The sequence below is a fragment of the Salmo trutta genome, chromosome 23, assembly GCF_901001165.1.
Source record: "Salmo trutta chromosome 23, fSalTru1.1, whole genome shotgun sequence".
Taxonomy (NCBI): domain Eukaryota; kingdom Metazoa; phylum Chordata; class Actinopteri; order Salmoniformes; family Salmonidae; genus Salmo; species Salmo trutta.
In genome coordinates this window covers 34634144-34649204 of record NC_042979.1, presented here as the reverse complement: position 1 = coordinate 34649204, position 15061 = coordinate 34634144, and the positions used below count along the sequence as shown (strand labels likewise).

General features: G+C 46.5%; 2 protein-coding genes across 3 annotated transcripts; one reads left to right on the top strand and one right to left on the bottom strand.

The window, feature by feature from the left end:
• Positions 1-6198: 6198 nt before the first annotated feature.
• On the bottom strand, positions 6199-8733 carry haus1 (HAUS augmin-like complex, subunit 1). 2 transcript variants are annotated; one of them, XM_029709950.1, is made up of 9 exons: positions 8646-8733; positions 7935-8109; positions 7583-7718; positions 7318-7452; positions 7090-7213; positions 6764-6829; positions 6607-6678; positions 6463-6510; positions 6199-6367 (listed from the first exon to the last, which is right to left on the bottom strand). In XM_029709950.1, exons 1-9 carry the CDS (start codon positions 8655-8657, stop codon positions 6290-6292), a joined length of 846 nt encoding a protein of 281 aa, XP_029565810.1. In that variant the 5' UTR covers positions 8658-8733; the 3' UTR covers positions 6199-6289. The 2 variants fall into 2 exon arrangements, with proteins under 2 accessions (XP_029565810.1, XP_029565809.1); XM_029709949.1 differs by lacking the exon at positions 8646-8733 and adding an exon at positions 8250-8384.
• On the top strand, positions 8633-14814 carry atp5fa1 (ATP synthase F1 subunit alpha). The gene is made up of 11 exons (XM_029709946.1): positions 8633-8780; positions 9969-10047; positions 10296-10465; positions 10775-10948; positions 11631-11797; positions 12542-12842; positions 13041-13265; positions 13486-13593; positions 13933-14077; positions 14303-14453; positions 14582-14814. The coding sequence occupies exons 1-11, from the start codon at positions 8721-8723 to the stop codon at positions 14658-14660; spliced, it is 1659 nt and encodes a 552-aa protein (XP_029565806.1). The 5' UTR covers positions 8633-8720; the 3' UTR covers positions 14661-14814.
• The last annotated feature ends 247 nt before the right edge of the window (positions 14815-15061 follow it).

The window sequence follows — 15061 nt, the reverse complement described above, 5'->3', positions numbered from 1 at the left end:
TGTAAAGTCAATCGAGAATAAGAGCACCTCCTCCCAGCTGCCCACTGCACTGAGGATAGGAAACACTGTCACCACCGATAAATCTACGATGATCGATCATTTCAATAAGCATTTTTCTACAGCTGGCCATGCTTTCCACCTGGCTATATAAGTCTTTGCTGGGTTATCTCAGCTCACTGGTCACCATAGCAACACCCACCTGTAGCACGCGCTCCAGCAGGTATATTGCACTGGTCATCCCCAAAGCCAACACTTCCTTTGGCCGCCTTTCCTTCCAGTTCTCTGCTGCCAATGACTGGAATGAATTGCAAAAATCACTGAAGCTGGAGTCTAATATCTCCCTCACTAACTTTAAGCATCAGCTGTCAGAGCAGCCAATCTGTAAATAGCACACCCAACTACCTCATCCCCATATTATTATTTATCCTCTGGCTCTTTTGCACCCCAGTATCTCTACTTGCACATTATTATCTGCACATCTATCACTCCAGTGTTAATGCTAAATTGTAATTATTTCGCCTCTATGGCCTATTTATTGCCTTACCGACCTACTCTTCTACATTTGCACACACTGTACATATATTATTCTATTGTGTTATTGACTGTACATTTGTTTATGTGTAACTCTGTGTTGTTGTTTTTGTCGCACTGCTTTGCTTTATCTTAGCCAGGTCGCAGTTGTAAATGAGAACTTGTTCTCAACTGGCCTACCTGATTAAATAAAGGTGAAATAAATAAATAAATAAACCAAGGTTAAGTATGTAACCATGGTTATGTGAGCTATATGGATTGCTCCAATATATTGGTATCACTCCGCGGCGGACGTATACATCCGAGGTGAGGATTTACACATTTACTCCAGTGTAGACCTGTGTCACGGCTGGGGTCTGCCTCTATATATAGACCCCGTGGCCGCTACACATGTTCTCTACATCATTTTTGAGGCGCCTCTAGCACCGTAGAGGATTGGAGTGATCCACATAGCTCACATAACCGTGGTTACAGTACATAACCTTCGTTATGTTTCACTATATTGGATCACTCCAATATATTGGTATACCCGTACCAGATTTAGTCGGTGCTAGAGGGACCTGGCCAGCCAGCGGTGAAGTCCCAGTGCGGGACCGAGACGCAGGGGGCGTCAGTACAGATATCAGCGAGGGGCACTCCTCTCAGTAGAGCCCAGGACGCAGCCACACCTTGTGTTGAATGTGCCACCACAGATCCCAGCACTGGCCTGCCAGCCAGGCAGTATGCTGTCGTAATCGTGTCCATGATCCAGTGAGAGAGCCTCTGCTTTGATATCCCAGCCACCAGGACTCTCTCACCATAGCAGACAAAGAGCTAGTCTGTTGTTCTCACTGACCGTGTCCGCTCCACATAGGCAGCCAGTGCCCGCACAGGGCACAGCATGCCGGAGGAAGGCCCAGACTCCCCCAACACTGCTGGAGGGTCGTAAGCAGACAGGATAAAAGGGATGTTCACATGCCTGTCTGACAGAACCTTCAGGAGGAATGAAGGGTTGGACCCCTGGTGGGATATATTCCTCCCACCAGGGGTCCATCCGGCAGCACTCAGAACTTACCGAAAGAGCATGGTGCTCACCCGCCCTCTTCATGGAAGTAATCGCTACCAAGAAAGCCACCTTCATAGAGAGGTGTTTCAGGGAGGCAGACTCCCAACGGTTCGAAAAGCGGCTTTGCCATAGCTGCCAAGACCACATCCAGATGGCCATTGAGCGGGTCCTAGGTGGACGCAGGGGACAAACCCCCTTCATAAACCTGGAGACCACGGGATGTCGCCCCACTGGCCTGTCCATCCACCCCACATGGCAGGCAGATATAGTGGCCAAATACCCTCTCAGTGTAGTGGCTGCCAAGCCCTCATCCAAGCGAGACTGCAGGTATTGGAGGACATACTGCACCCCGCACGACTCGGGCACAACCTCAATAACAGTGCACCAAGAGCAGAACAACCACCAGTGCAACTGGTATGTCACAGGCCACCAGCAGCAGACGATGCTCCGCCATCCTCGTCCTGTCCAGCACAGTCTGGATCAGGGGAAAAGGGAGGAATGCGTAAAGCTCCATCCCTGGCCAATCATGAGCCAGAACATCCAAGCCCAGAGGCCCTGGTGGCTCCGACATGGAGTATCACAGGGGGCAGTGTGCACTGTCCAAGCAAATAGGTCTAGCTGTGCCCTCCCGAACTTGTCCCACAGGTGCTGCACCACCTGGGGATGTAAGCTCCAGTTCCAAGGTGGCGGGCCGTCCCTCGAGAGCATATCCGCTGCCACATTCAGGATGCCAGGTACGTGTGCTGTGCGTAGAGATGCTAGACGTCCCCGAGTCCAGAGAAGGAGCTCCCGTGCCATAAGATGATGGCGGTGGGACCTCAGTCGACCCTGATGGTTGATGTAAGCCACCACTGTGGTGTTGTCCATTCTCACCAGGACAGGTCTTCCCTTCAGATGTGGAAGGAAAGACCACAGAGTCAGCAGTACAACTCAGAACTCGTGTATTGATTTGACTGCTGCTGGCCGACCAACAGCCGCTGGCCGACCTACCCTTGCTCACCTCAGTCGACCCTGATGGTTGATGTAAGCCACCACTGTGGTGTTGTCCATTCTCACCTGGACAGGTCTTTTCTTCAGATGTGGAAGGAAAGACCACAGAGTCAGCAGTAAAGCTCAGAACTCGTGTATTGATTTGACTGCCGCTGGCCGACCTACCTCACCTCAGCCGACCCTGACGGTTGATGTAAGCCACCACTGTGGTGTTGTCCATTCTCACCAGGACAGGTCTTCCCTTCAGATGTGGAAGGAAACACCACAGAGTCAGCAGTACAGCTCAGAACTCGTGTATTGATTTGACTGTCGCTGGCCGACCAACAGCCGCTGGCCGACCTAACCTTGCTTCCCCCCCCCCCAGCCGTTCTGGGAGGCGTCTGTGCTGACCAGCTCCCAGCGGTACATCCTCAGCATCTCCACCCCATCTGAGAGAAAGGAGCGACAGCGCCACCTCAACAACGCCCTGAGGCACTGTGCGGTCACCCGCAGCTGTCGGTGACGGTGGTGCTTCGGGTGCAGCCGGAGGGAGTTGAACCACCGTTGAAGAGGCTGGAGATGGAGCAGGCCCAGGGGAATTAGCAACGAGGCCGCCATCAGCAAGCCCAACAGGCGTTGGCAGGTCAGGGCAGATACGACCCGCCCCTGATGAAAGGGGTCGAGGCAAGATAAGATCGCCTAAACCCTTCTGGTGAGCTCAGATGAGGACTGAGTCCAGTTCCATGCCAATAAAATCCACCCTCTGGGTGGGCGTCAGATTACTTTCTTGTCATTACAGTAATGCCCAGTCCGCCGATGTGGGTCAGGAGCATGTCTCTGTCTGAAAGGACCTGGGTCCTGGTCGGGGCACAAATCAGCTAATTTTCCAGGTAATTGAGGATCAACAATCCTCGGGACGTGAGAGGTGCCAGGACAGCGTCCATGCACTTTGTGAAAGTGTGGGGTGCCAAGGAGAGGCCAAAGGGAAGCGAATCGGAGGTACTGCCAATGAGCTGGGTGAACAGGAACATGGAAGTACGCATCCCTCAGGTCCAGCGTCACAAACCACTGGTTCCTGGACACGGCTTGCAACACGCGGGCTGGGGACAGCATGTGGAACCTCAGTACCTTCTAGTACCCATTGAGGTTGCGGAGGACCAGAATTGGTCAAAACCCTCCGTCTCCTTTTGGGACCACAAAATAAGTGGAGTAGAACCCACCTAGCCTTTCTGATGTCTCGATCCTGCAGATGGCACCCTTGTCCAGGAATGAGGAGATCTCCAGCCGCAGGGTTTTCTTCAGGGGGTAGGCCACCGTGGTGACTCGAAGACTCCTGAAGGATGGGGGCCGGCACCGGAATTGGAGTCGGTACCCCTCGAGCATTGTGGACAACACTCAGGGGCACTCCACACCCTCCTCCCACTTTGCCCTTTGAGACCGGGAGAAGCGGCTGAGGCTGGTGAAGAGTGTGTCAGGGGTCCTGCCGGAGCCCGCCTCTCCTCTGGCACCCCAAGCGCCTGGGTCTCCCAGGCACATCGCTAAGGCGGTGACGGTTGACAGGTTGTTGCTCTACCGCACACGCTGTGCCCCTCCCCGCTGTCGTCCCTCAGCACGAGGTGATGGGGCAGGAGAGGGACCCCACTGTTGTTCGGGTGCAGGTGGGTGGCAACGGTCCATCTGCCTTGGACCCGGGGCCTGACGAGGGGGCACGAACTGTCTCAGGGTCTCCCGGTCCCTACGAACCTTATCAGTCTGCTCCAGAAAGTCATCAACCCCTGGGCCAAACATCAGCCCTGGGGTGATGGGGAGAGTGGCAAATGTGCTCTGGACAGCAGCTGGACAGCAGCTGGCAGACGGGATTGGGCCAGACATAGATGGTGCTGGGAGGTAACCACCTGTGCCATGGCCCGTCCGTTGGCATGGGGGTCTATATATGGGGGCAGACCCCAGCCGTGACTCAGGTGTACATGGGAGTAAATCTGTACATCCTAACCTCGGATGTATCCTTCCGCTGCGGAGTGATACCAATATATTGGAGTGATCCAATATAGTGAAACATAACATAATCAGTACTACTTGTTGTAGGTGCACACAATATTGGCTTTACATTAAAACGGCGATATGTGAATTCTACCATAGTAGCCGTTATACGTTGGCTAGTAGAAAGGGTCAAAAGTAATTTTTCAACTAAGCTGTTCTTGCAAATACTTGTTTTCTTCCGAATGGAGGGCAAAAAAAGTATCTTAGGTCTGTGTTCAGTTTCATATGGTTCTCCAAAAACCAGAGAATATGCCTCTTGCATGTGTGTAGATCTCACAGAAAGCTGCTGAGTGGAGGACCAACTCATTCCACCAACTCTGCTCCAGCCATTACGACGAACTCCGTCCTCCCCAATTAAGGTGCCACCAACCTCCTGTGGTAGGTCTTTTTTTTGGTCGGACTGTGTGATGCACTACCAGGCCAGCACATCACACAGTGCGACCAAAACAAAGATCTGCACACATGCAAGAGGCATTTCTCACTATCTTTATGAATATTCTGTTTTTTTGGCGAACAATCTGCAACTGAAGGTATAACGGCTACAATGGAAGAATTCACTATTTCCGTTTTAGTGTATAGCTAACACCATCTATGATGCACACACTGTATTTTGGTTTAAACATATCACTAATTTAAGAAAACTACAGAGTGTACATAACATTAAGAATACCTGCTCTTTCCATAACATTAACGGACCAGGTAAATGCAGGTGAAAGCTATGATCCCTTATGATGGTAACTCTGTTAAATCCACTTCATTCAGTTTAGATGAAAGGTTAAATAATAATTTTTAAGCCTTGTGACATGTGTATGCCATTCAGATGGTGAATGGGCATTGTAAATAAGAATTTGTTCTTAAATGACTTGCAGTTAAATAAAGGTTAAATAAAAAGCAGGGTATGGTAGTAGGTGCCAGGCGCACCTGTTTGAGTGTGTCAAGAACTGCAACACCGCTGAGTTTTTCACACTTATTAGTTTCCTGTGTGTATCAAGAATGGTCCACCGCCCAAATGTTATCCAGCCTACTTGAAACAACTGTGGGAAGGAATGGAGTCAACATGGGTCAGCATCCCTGTGGAACGCTTTTGACACTTTGTAGAGTCCATGCCCTCACTAATTGAGGCTATTCTGAGGGCAAAAATGGGTGCACCTAATGTTTAGTAAACTCGGTGTAAAAGGCACTGTGCACCTAATGTTTTGTACAGTGGAAAAGGCACGGTATGGTCAATCCGGCATCTGCATTTGCCGTGCAGCATTTACGGTGACATGGCCTTTGCAGACGTCATGGCATTCATACATCTTGCACTTCACAGAGCAGTGGAGTAGAGCTGTTGTCAAGGAATTGAGTTTGCGTTTATACAGGACCTCCTGCCCCCACCTACCGTCAAACAATCATGTAAATGCAGAGATATATGGAGCTCTCCGCATTGTTACAACATTTGGGATGCGCACAGCAATGCGGAGCTCAATTTGGACCCTGCATGCCTCCGGAAGCTCCGTGATTGCGTCACACCCTCCAAACGGAGCCGCCGACCACATTATAGATCTCGTAAGACAAATAAGTTCTCCGTTTAGTTAACACATTTTGAAAAAATATATAGTCCAAGCAGCCCATGACAAGTTGGATGAAAAACATTACGATTTCCATTGACATTTATTATCATTACATATACTTTCTACAATTACAATCCCCCAAATTCATGTGTCATTTTAAAGGCCGCCCTTTAGGCAAGGAGGAATTCATGAAGTCCACCTTCATCTCCAGTTCAGCATCAACTGCAGCCTTAAACAAGGAGAAAACAGTTCAATTCAAATATAATTGACAATGTACAGTAACATCACAATATTCCTGTTGTATTGTAGAATGGCAAAACTCACCAATTCTCGCTTTGCCTCTTCAATTTTCACTTGAGCAAGAGATGGACTCTAGGGAACAACGATATCATTAAGCAGAGCATATCACCAAAATAAAAAAAGGAAAATTAAAATGAAATGTCAGTTAAAAAATAAACATTTCTTAACTGGGCTCAAATCTCTGTAGGGTTCGAGTTTCTTTGACAAAGGTAGAATTTCTTGTTTCAACGTGTAAACTTGCTGCAAAGGGAAGAACAGAAACTCATTGCAATACATTTCACAGCAAAACAGAACAGCCAACACTTCCATCATAACATGAGGATACCTCACATAGCTCCATCAGAGCTTGGTGGGAGATTCGATTCTCCATGTGTCTGGATGTTAGCTGGTCCTGAGGGTGAGAGAATGAAAATGCATTGCTTATGACAAAAGCCAAAAGTTTAACATAAATGCATTTCTACCAGTCAAAAGCCCTAAACACCTGACAATGTTTCCAAGGTTGACTTTTGACTCCCCAGCTCAATAAATCAAAAGCTACCCCAATCCAACATCTCAAAACCAAAAGCGAACCAGAAAGGATATCTTGACCTGTGAAGAAAAAGAGAGTAAACATTAACAGCACATAAGATGACAGAAGTCAAAGGCACTGACCTCTGCCTTCTTGTTTCGGTACGAGAGGTCTTTGGATTTTGCTTTGACAAAGTCCATATTCAGCAGTCTTTCTTCTGCTTTGGCACTCTCCACCTCTTGAGCTTTCATTGTTTTCTTGATGTCCCTGCAATCAGATGATTACGTAAATTAATGAACTCTAGAGCTTTACAGATGTGAGCATTTAAAATAATGTAACATTTCAGGTTGATGACCGTGTGATCCTCTTACTCTTGGAAGGTTTTCCGTAGAACAAGAACGGCCCCAAGTTTATTTCTGAGGGCATTAAGTTCCCTATCGAGTCTCCTGTCCGTCTTTTCAGATTCCAGAAGCTCATTGGTCAAGTTATTCAGCGCTGGCACAAAGCTAAACAAACAGCATGGATGTAAGATTATTTTCTTGCAAGTTTATCATGAGAATCCATCTTGTATGGCTTTCTATGAGTGCCATTGTGTGTACTTCTTTAAATAGGCAGCATTGTACATCAGTGAATTACCTGCTCAGAGATGTGTCTCGGACGCCAAGTACCTTAGCGTTTGCCACCAATGCTGACAGGTAGTCCGATGCAGGTTTTGACAAGCTTCCAGAGGATAAGCCCACTCCTTGTAAAACAACATTCTGGAGATGAACACCTAGAAAGATTGATTTAAAATCAAAGGAACAACATTACAGTGCAAAAAAGAAAGACCCTGTGCACAGTTGTGTGTCTAGACAGCATTACTGTATTGACATGTCAGCCAGAGTGGGGCTGGAAGTTGAACCAATAACACATAATATTCCCCAAGTGTCTCAATCATTCAGGTTCCCGCTTAAGCTTAATTTAACAGTACATGCAATGTTCACTTTACCATCAGCCTGATACTCAGAAGTTTTCTGTTTCTGATCCTCAATGAGCAGGGAAGTCTCATTGCATCGAACTTCACTTGCTTCTGCAAGCTGGTACAGTATGTCGACAGTCCGTGTGTTAACTTCATATTCTGGAATAGTTTGATCTCCAAAGACTGCGCTGAGCCACTTGCTCACCTGAAAAGTGTAAACAAACACCAAGTTTACAGCTAACTCACTAGCTTGTTAGCATATATTTACAGCCCTGGGAGATGGTTTAAAAAAACAGAAATCGATCCAAATAAGAACACAATCAACATCTCTGCTATTAACACTACCTTCTTGTTCTTTTCACACATATCAACGGGCAGCCCAGACAAACAATACAGTTAAAGAGTGACTCTCGGCTGAGACTGGCTTTCTGAAAGTAATGGGAATCCTGACTGTGAACCGAAACGTTTCCCGCCCACCGTTCATTCTACAGCTTCCGGTTTGAGATGTATTTGATTGGATGTTTGAAATAGACCAGCCAATGAGAAAAACTCTTTATTTAAAACGGAAGTAGTGTTTGGTCTGCCCAAGAGTGTTCAAATAGATTATTGACATAAACAACATTGTATCCGACTTTATGATGACAATATTCATATCCAATAATATATGCAGTCGATAGCATTAATTAAACAATTATTTCATATGATTTTGCAAATATTTCCGGTTCACAGTATCTTTTTTACCCTGTCCGCCATCTTCTTTACGTGATTTAACAAGTACGTGTAGTTGGACAAATCCGCGTAGAAACATCAATAGCTATGCTGTCAGTTCGCGTTGCCGCGGCCCTTGTTCGCACCCTTCCCCGACGGGCTGGATTTGTAAGATTTTTTGTGTTGTCTGAGTTGTGTTTTTATACTTTTTGAAAGAGTTATTGCCGCGTTCACGTGCTAGTCGGAAACTATGAAACTCTGAAATGTCAGACTTAACCGGATGTAGTTATATACATGCCGCGTTCAACGAATCAGCAAGGGTTAGTTCTATCCGGGATCCTACCCTAACCTAAATTAATCGTAAACCTTACCCTTTTTTAAAATGGTAACTTCAATGGGGTATGGACGTCCCAAGGATCCCGGATTGCATGGACAAATGAACAAGTCGGACATACCCGAGTTTCCTAGTTCTGACTAGAAAGTGTGTGTTCAAATATTGGGAAATTACGAGTCCGTGCATGCAGACGACCATCTCGGACTGTTTACACACGCTATCTCCACCTAACGTTAGATACATAATTGTGAAAGTCTATACCGGTAGTGGTATTTGTAGTTTTGAAAGTCTATACCGGTAGTGGTATTTGTAGTTTTGACACATTGATATAGCTGTGTGATCAATCAACCAGTCAAGTGACTGTATGGATGTCTCATAGGGCGGCGCACAGTTGTCCCAGCGTCGTCCGGGTTTGGCCGTAATTGTAAATAAGAATTTGTTCTTAACTGACTTGCCTAATTAAATAAAGGTTACACACGTCATTCAGTATGAAGAGGGAGTGGAGGTGGTGTTAGTAAACGAGCTCTAACTGGGAAAAATATTTTTGAACAGTCATTCAACTCGGAATTCCACTTTCTAGAGCTCCGGCCTAAGATCACTGATGTCATGTTTTTACCCTTTTCTGGAGTTCCCAGTTTTCTTGAAAGCACCCCAATGTTTTACCTCCGATGACCAGATCAAAATGACAGTAGTTCACCCAACGGCGTTACACTATAGTCAATGTTGTAATGTTATGTATCTTGTCAGCCAAGTTGCACAACTTGTATTTGTTTGTTATACATGCTCAGTGCATTTTGTTGATCGTTTGCCAATTAATGATGACTATCAACATGGCAGCTCATCCTCTGACAGTTGACAGTGAGAAGAAGCAAGAGAGATAGGAGGCACAGTTTAATGGCAGGGTCATTTTAAACTAGTAACGCTGTCATTACGCTTTTCAAAATATGATGCAGATTTGTGGGTCACTATTTTGCATTTAAAGGATTTCAATTGTAACATGATCTCAACCACTGTCCTTGCAGGTTTCCAAAAATGTTTCTGCTGCTGCATGTGTAGGAGCCAGGCACCTGCACACCACAAAGCCATGGATGGCCAAGACGGGTCAGAGTTCTTCACTGATACATGTTGCCAAACTTTGTAGTAGCAACGTCCCTTGAGAAAGTGGATTGTACTAAGACATGTTCTATAGCTTGGGGGTAGGAACAACCCGTATTGTCTTGAGCAGCCCATGTTGCCATTCAAAACTTATTCTCGGTAGAAGTAGCATCTTTATCTTCATGGCATCTTCTCAGTTTCCTCGAAGTCTGATTACTTGGTTAACTCTCAAATGGCATGCATGTGTACTGCAGGAACAGCAGAGGTCTCATCCATTCTGGAGGAGAAGATCCTGGGGGCTGACACTAGCGCTGACCTGGAGGAGACTGGTCGTGTGCTGTCCATCGGGGATGGTATTGCCAGAGTGTACGGTCTCAGGAACGTGCAGGCTGAGGAAATGGTGGAGTTCTCCTCCGGGCTTAAGGTGAGGCTGTCAGTGGGGTGATGACTTGCAAGCTGATGATGACATAACACATCTTTGTGGGGGGGGTGATATATACTGCAGTTGTACCATTGAGCAAGTGCCATGCTCAACAGTGTTGTCTGTCAACATGTCTAGTAGATTATTGAATGAAAAGTAAATCGCTAAATGAGGTGGATAGCTGAGAGTTTGCCATTCTGTTTATTTATTTCTACTATTTTCGCTTAACGCTATCCAGCGACGTGTTGTCTGCTGGTCTATTCCACCAAAACTCTGAACTCTTGAATAACAGTGTTCTCTAATCTCATCCAGGGCATGTCTCTGAACTTGGAGCCCGACAATGTCGGTGTTGTGGTGTTTGGTAATGACAAGCTCATCAAGGAGGGCGATATCGTCAAGAGAACTGGAGCCATCGTGGACGTGCCCGTCGGTGAACAGCTGCTGGGTCGTGTGGTGGACGCTCTGGGAAATGCCATCGACGGCAAGGTCAGGACTTGCCCTGAGGTTTACTCGTAGGTTATGATAAGCAATAGTTTAATGCTGTAAATCCTGAGCCTCAGTGTTATGAGGTTGCCACGACCATCAGGGTGAACCAAAGGCATTGCAGACGAGTGCAATGCATGACGATACACTCACAGATAGGATCAGCACATGCGTATGCTTCTCACTCCTACGCTGTGTGATGACTGCAGAGAAGATTAGCCTCTCGCTTCTTGCTCTTTGTTGATGTCAGCACTATATTGCTGTTTATGTTGTGCATTACTGCATCTACTTTTGAGAATATTCTGGGCCTTGATCAGTGTTTTTCAACCTATTGTCTGCTGACATCTGGTGCTCCGCGGGGGTACTGCAGGTGGTTCGAATGTTTTATTTTTTTTAAATAAGTTGGGACTATAATGTTAAACAATTTTATATTACTTATCACAATGCAAATTGTTTAGCAAAAATCCATATGTAATAATAGGCCTTTAATCTGTTAGTTGCTGAAGAAATGTATTCCAAATCTAAGATATTTCATGTAAAAAAAGATATCTGCACCTCTGCAAATGGTGGTCCTCAAACTTTTGACAGTGGTCCCCGGAAAGGAAAAGGAAAAGTTACCGCTGGCCTAGATAACTGATAGTGATGGGTGTAAAGTCATATTTTCTTTGATACTGCTTCTTTGTAGGGTCCCCTTGGGTCCAGCATCCGTAGGCGTGTGGGTCTTAAGGCACCTGGCATCATCCCCCGTATTTCTGTGAGAGAGCCCATGCAGACTGGCATCAAGGCCGTGGACAGCCTGGTGCCCATTGGCCGAGGTCAGCGTGAGCTGATCATCGGTGACAGGCAGACTGGGTAAGACTATAGCCCTACAGGTGTGAATATTTTAGTTTGTTTACCTTTATTTAACAAGGAAAGTCGGTTAACAAATTCTTATTTTCAATGACAGCCTATGAACAGTGGGTTAACACCCTTGTTCAGGGGCAGAATGACAGATTTTTACCTTGTCAGCTCGGGGATTTGATCTTGCAACCTTTCGGTTACTAGTCCAATGCTCTAACCACTAGGCTACCAGCCTCCCTGGCTAGGCTCGGTATTCAATTCCTATACCATGTGAACTTAAGTTGTAGTAGTTGCTAATGCCTGGGGAAATTGGAGGGGGAAATTAAGTAATGTCTGTCTTATCCACTTATGTCTTATTCCTAAACCAGCAGTTCATCTTGTTATTGAGGACAATGGTCAAGTAAAGGCCTGTTAATCAGCTCCTTGTGTTTTTCATGGTAGACATGTTATATGTCGACTTATGGTCATACGTGTGTAGTGGAAGCGGAAATCACCTGTAGCAAATTGGCTGAAGTACATCGGTGACCTCACACCTTCCCTAAGATCTAAAGGCAAGTGTCGCTCACAGAGTGACAGACTAGTCACTTGGTGTGTTGGCTAAGACGGTTGGCTTTGAGTTGTGTGTGTGTTGTGCAGAAGGTTGCTTGTTCGTTCCCCGCTTGGAGCAGAACAGAATGCACTGCTGTTACACATGCATGTTTTGTCATTCACTTGGGTTTTTATAAATGATACAATTCCAGTGTCTTTCCTTTGTAGCAAAACCGCCATTGCCATCGACACCATCATCAACCAGAAGCGCTTCAACGACGGCACTGATGAGAAGAAGAAGCTGTACTGCATCTACGTCGCCATTGGTCAGAAGAGATCCACCGTGGCCCAGCTAGTGAAGAGGCTGACTGACGCCGACGCCATGAAGTACACCATTGTGGTGTCCGCCACAGCCTCCGATGCCGCTCCCCTGCAGTATCTGGCCCCTTACTCTGGGTGTTCCATGGGAGAGTTCTTCAGAGACAACGGCAAGCACGCCCTCATCATCTACGACGATTTGTCCAAGCAGGTCAGTTCAAGCGATGGGGCTTGGAGGTCGATATGTGATTAAGGTTGATCTTAAATAACTCTATTCCTCAGTTAATATACTACTTCCACCAGCCCTATGCGGCTCTGACAATGCAGTAAAACACTATGGGGTATAGGGTGGCACTTATTCTATGCTCAACCTTCATGTGACGCAAACCTTGCTTCCCACCTGTCACAGGCTGTGGCTTACCGTCAGATGTCCCTGCTGCTACGTCGTCCCCCCGGTCGTGAGGCCTACCCCGGGGATGTGTTCTACCTCCATTCTCGTTTGCTAGAGAGAGCAGCCAAGATGAACGAAAACTTCGGAGGCGGCTCCCTCACTGCCCTGCCCGTCATTGAGACCCAGGCCGGTGATGTTTCCGCCTACATTCCAACCAATGTCATCTCCATCACAGACGGACAGGTGTGCTAAAATATGGATTTCATAATTAACCAGGAGCTGAAAATATAATTGTAACGATCGGATTTTAAATGGAGCTACCTCAAACCTATCCTCGCATTTATTCCTGATTTGCCATTTTTGGTAATGGCACTTGTCATTTTAGGATTGATTGACTGTTTCAGTGTTTACTCTATTGAAACACTGAACCCATGACTCCACTCATGCTTCTTTTCTCTCTCAGATATTCTTGGAGACTGAGTTGTTCTACAAAGGTATTCGACCAGCCATCAACGTAGGTCTGTCTGTGTCACGTGTCGGCTCTGCCGCCCAGACCAAAGCCATGAAGCAGGTGGGCCACTAATTTCTTTCGCCAGTATTTGTCATCTGGCTTTAGGCACCTGCCTTAGAAACTCACACGAAGGGGAAAGCGTCCCACTTTTGACTCCCGAGTGGCGCAGCAGTCTAAGGCACTGCATCTCAGTGCAAGAGGTGTCACTACAGTCCCTGGTTCGAATCCAGGCTGTATCATATCCGGCTGTGATTGGGAGTCCCATAGTGCGGCGCACAATTGGCCCAGCGTTGTCCAGGTGTGGCCGGGGTAGGCCGTCATTGTAAATAAGAATTTGTTTTTTACTGACTTGCCTAGTTAAATAAAAAAAACGACTGATCCTGTTTCCTCCCTGGTAAGGTGGCAGGTACCATGAAGCTGGAGCTGGCCCAGTACCGTGAGGTGGCTGCCTTCGCACAGTTTGGTTCCGACTTGGACGCTGCCACCCAGCAGCTGCTGAACCGTGGTGTTCGCCTTACTGAGCTCCTCAAGCAGGGGCAGTACTGTGAGTATCTCCTAGGATGCGATGTTCTAGTCACATTTGTATAATTTTAATGAACTAAAATGTAAATTAACGTGTGCACGGTCCCTGTTAAATAAATTGATTGTGTAGATGAAACTGAGCTCTGTATTTCCAGCTGGTCGTCCTTGGTAAAGTTTGCTCTGTTCACTGATGTGCTTTATTTATTCCCTTGCCTATGTGACTGACTGCATTCTTTTTGACCTGCAGGCCCCATGGCCATTGAGGAGCAGGTTACAGTCATCTATGCTGGTGTGAGGGGACACTTGGACAAAATGGACCCAACCAAGATCACAAAGTTTGAGAAGGCTTTTCTTCAACATGTTCTCAGCCAGCACCAGGACCTCCTAGCACAAATTAGGTAAATCAAATCAACTACCACCACGTTTTTGCCAGCTTTAGCTTTATGTTCCGTATTGTTATTGGACTCCTTTTGAACATTGTACCATGGCGTGAACATATTTTAACCCCTTTTGTTTCTGCTTGCAGAGCTGATGGCAAAATCTCAGAAACCGCAGATGCCCAGCTTAAGCAGATCGTCTTGACCTTCCTGGCAAGCTTTGACTAGTCTTATTTTTGGTCAGCTATTGTCAATGTTTGCATAGTGCGGATGTTAAACTTTAAAAACAAATCTGAAAATAAAGTGGCATTTGATATTACTGTACAGATGTCTCTAACAGAGAATAAAGTCTTTCTACTCCAGGACCCATGGAGCTTTTTTCGACTGGCTCTCGTCCTCTCTCTTCCAGAAGTACATTTTGGCCATTTAGCAGACTTACCGTGTCCAAAGTGACTTACAATCAGTGCATTCAACCTGGAAAGGTGATGCAGAGTAGCCTGGCTGATGTGACCCACGGGACTACACAGAGTTGGTGTCAGCCAGACTAGATGAGGGTCACGTACTAAGATAATCCAGTAAATACTTCTTCAAATGAGTTAAGCACAAATGAAGTGTTCACTTTTTACTGC

What these genes read in the sequence shown, in the direction of transcription:
- atp5fa1 (XM_029709946.1), top strand. Translation starts at nt 8,721, where the DNA reads ATGCTGTCAGTTCGCGTTGCCGCGGCCCTTGTTCGCACCCTTCCCCGA. An exon ending in TTCCCCGACGGGCTGGATTT is followed by an intron (nt 8,781 to 9,968) that starts GTAAGATTTTTT and finishes CTGTCCTTGCAG; the next exon opens with GTTTCCAAAAATGTTTCTGC. An exon ending in ATCGGTGACAGGCAGACTGG is followed by an intron (nt 11,798 to 12,541) that starts GTAAGACTATAG and finishes TTTCCTTTGTAG; the next exon opens with CAAAACCGCCATTGCCATCG.
- haus1 (XM_029709949.1), bottom strand. Translation starts at nt 8,270, where the DNA reads ATGTGTGAAAAGAACAAGAAG. An exon ending in TGTGTGAAAAGAACAAGAAG is followed by an intron (nt 8,110 to 8,249) that starts GTAGTGTTAATA and finishes TACACTTTTCAG; the next exon opens with GTGAGCAAGTGGCTCAGCGC. An exon ending in TTCTGAGTATCAGGCTGATG is followed by an intron (nt 7,719 to 7,934) that starts GTAAAGTGAACA and finishes CAATCTTTCTAG; the next exon opens with GTGTTCATCTCCAGAATGTT.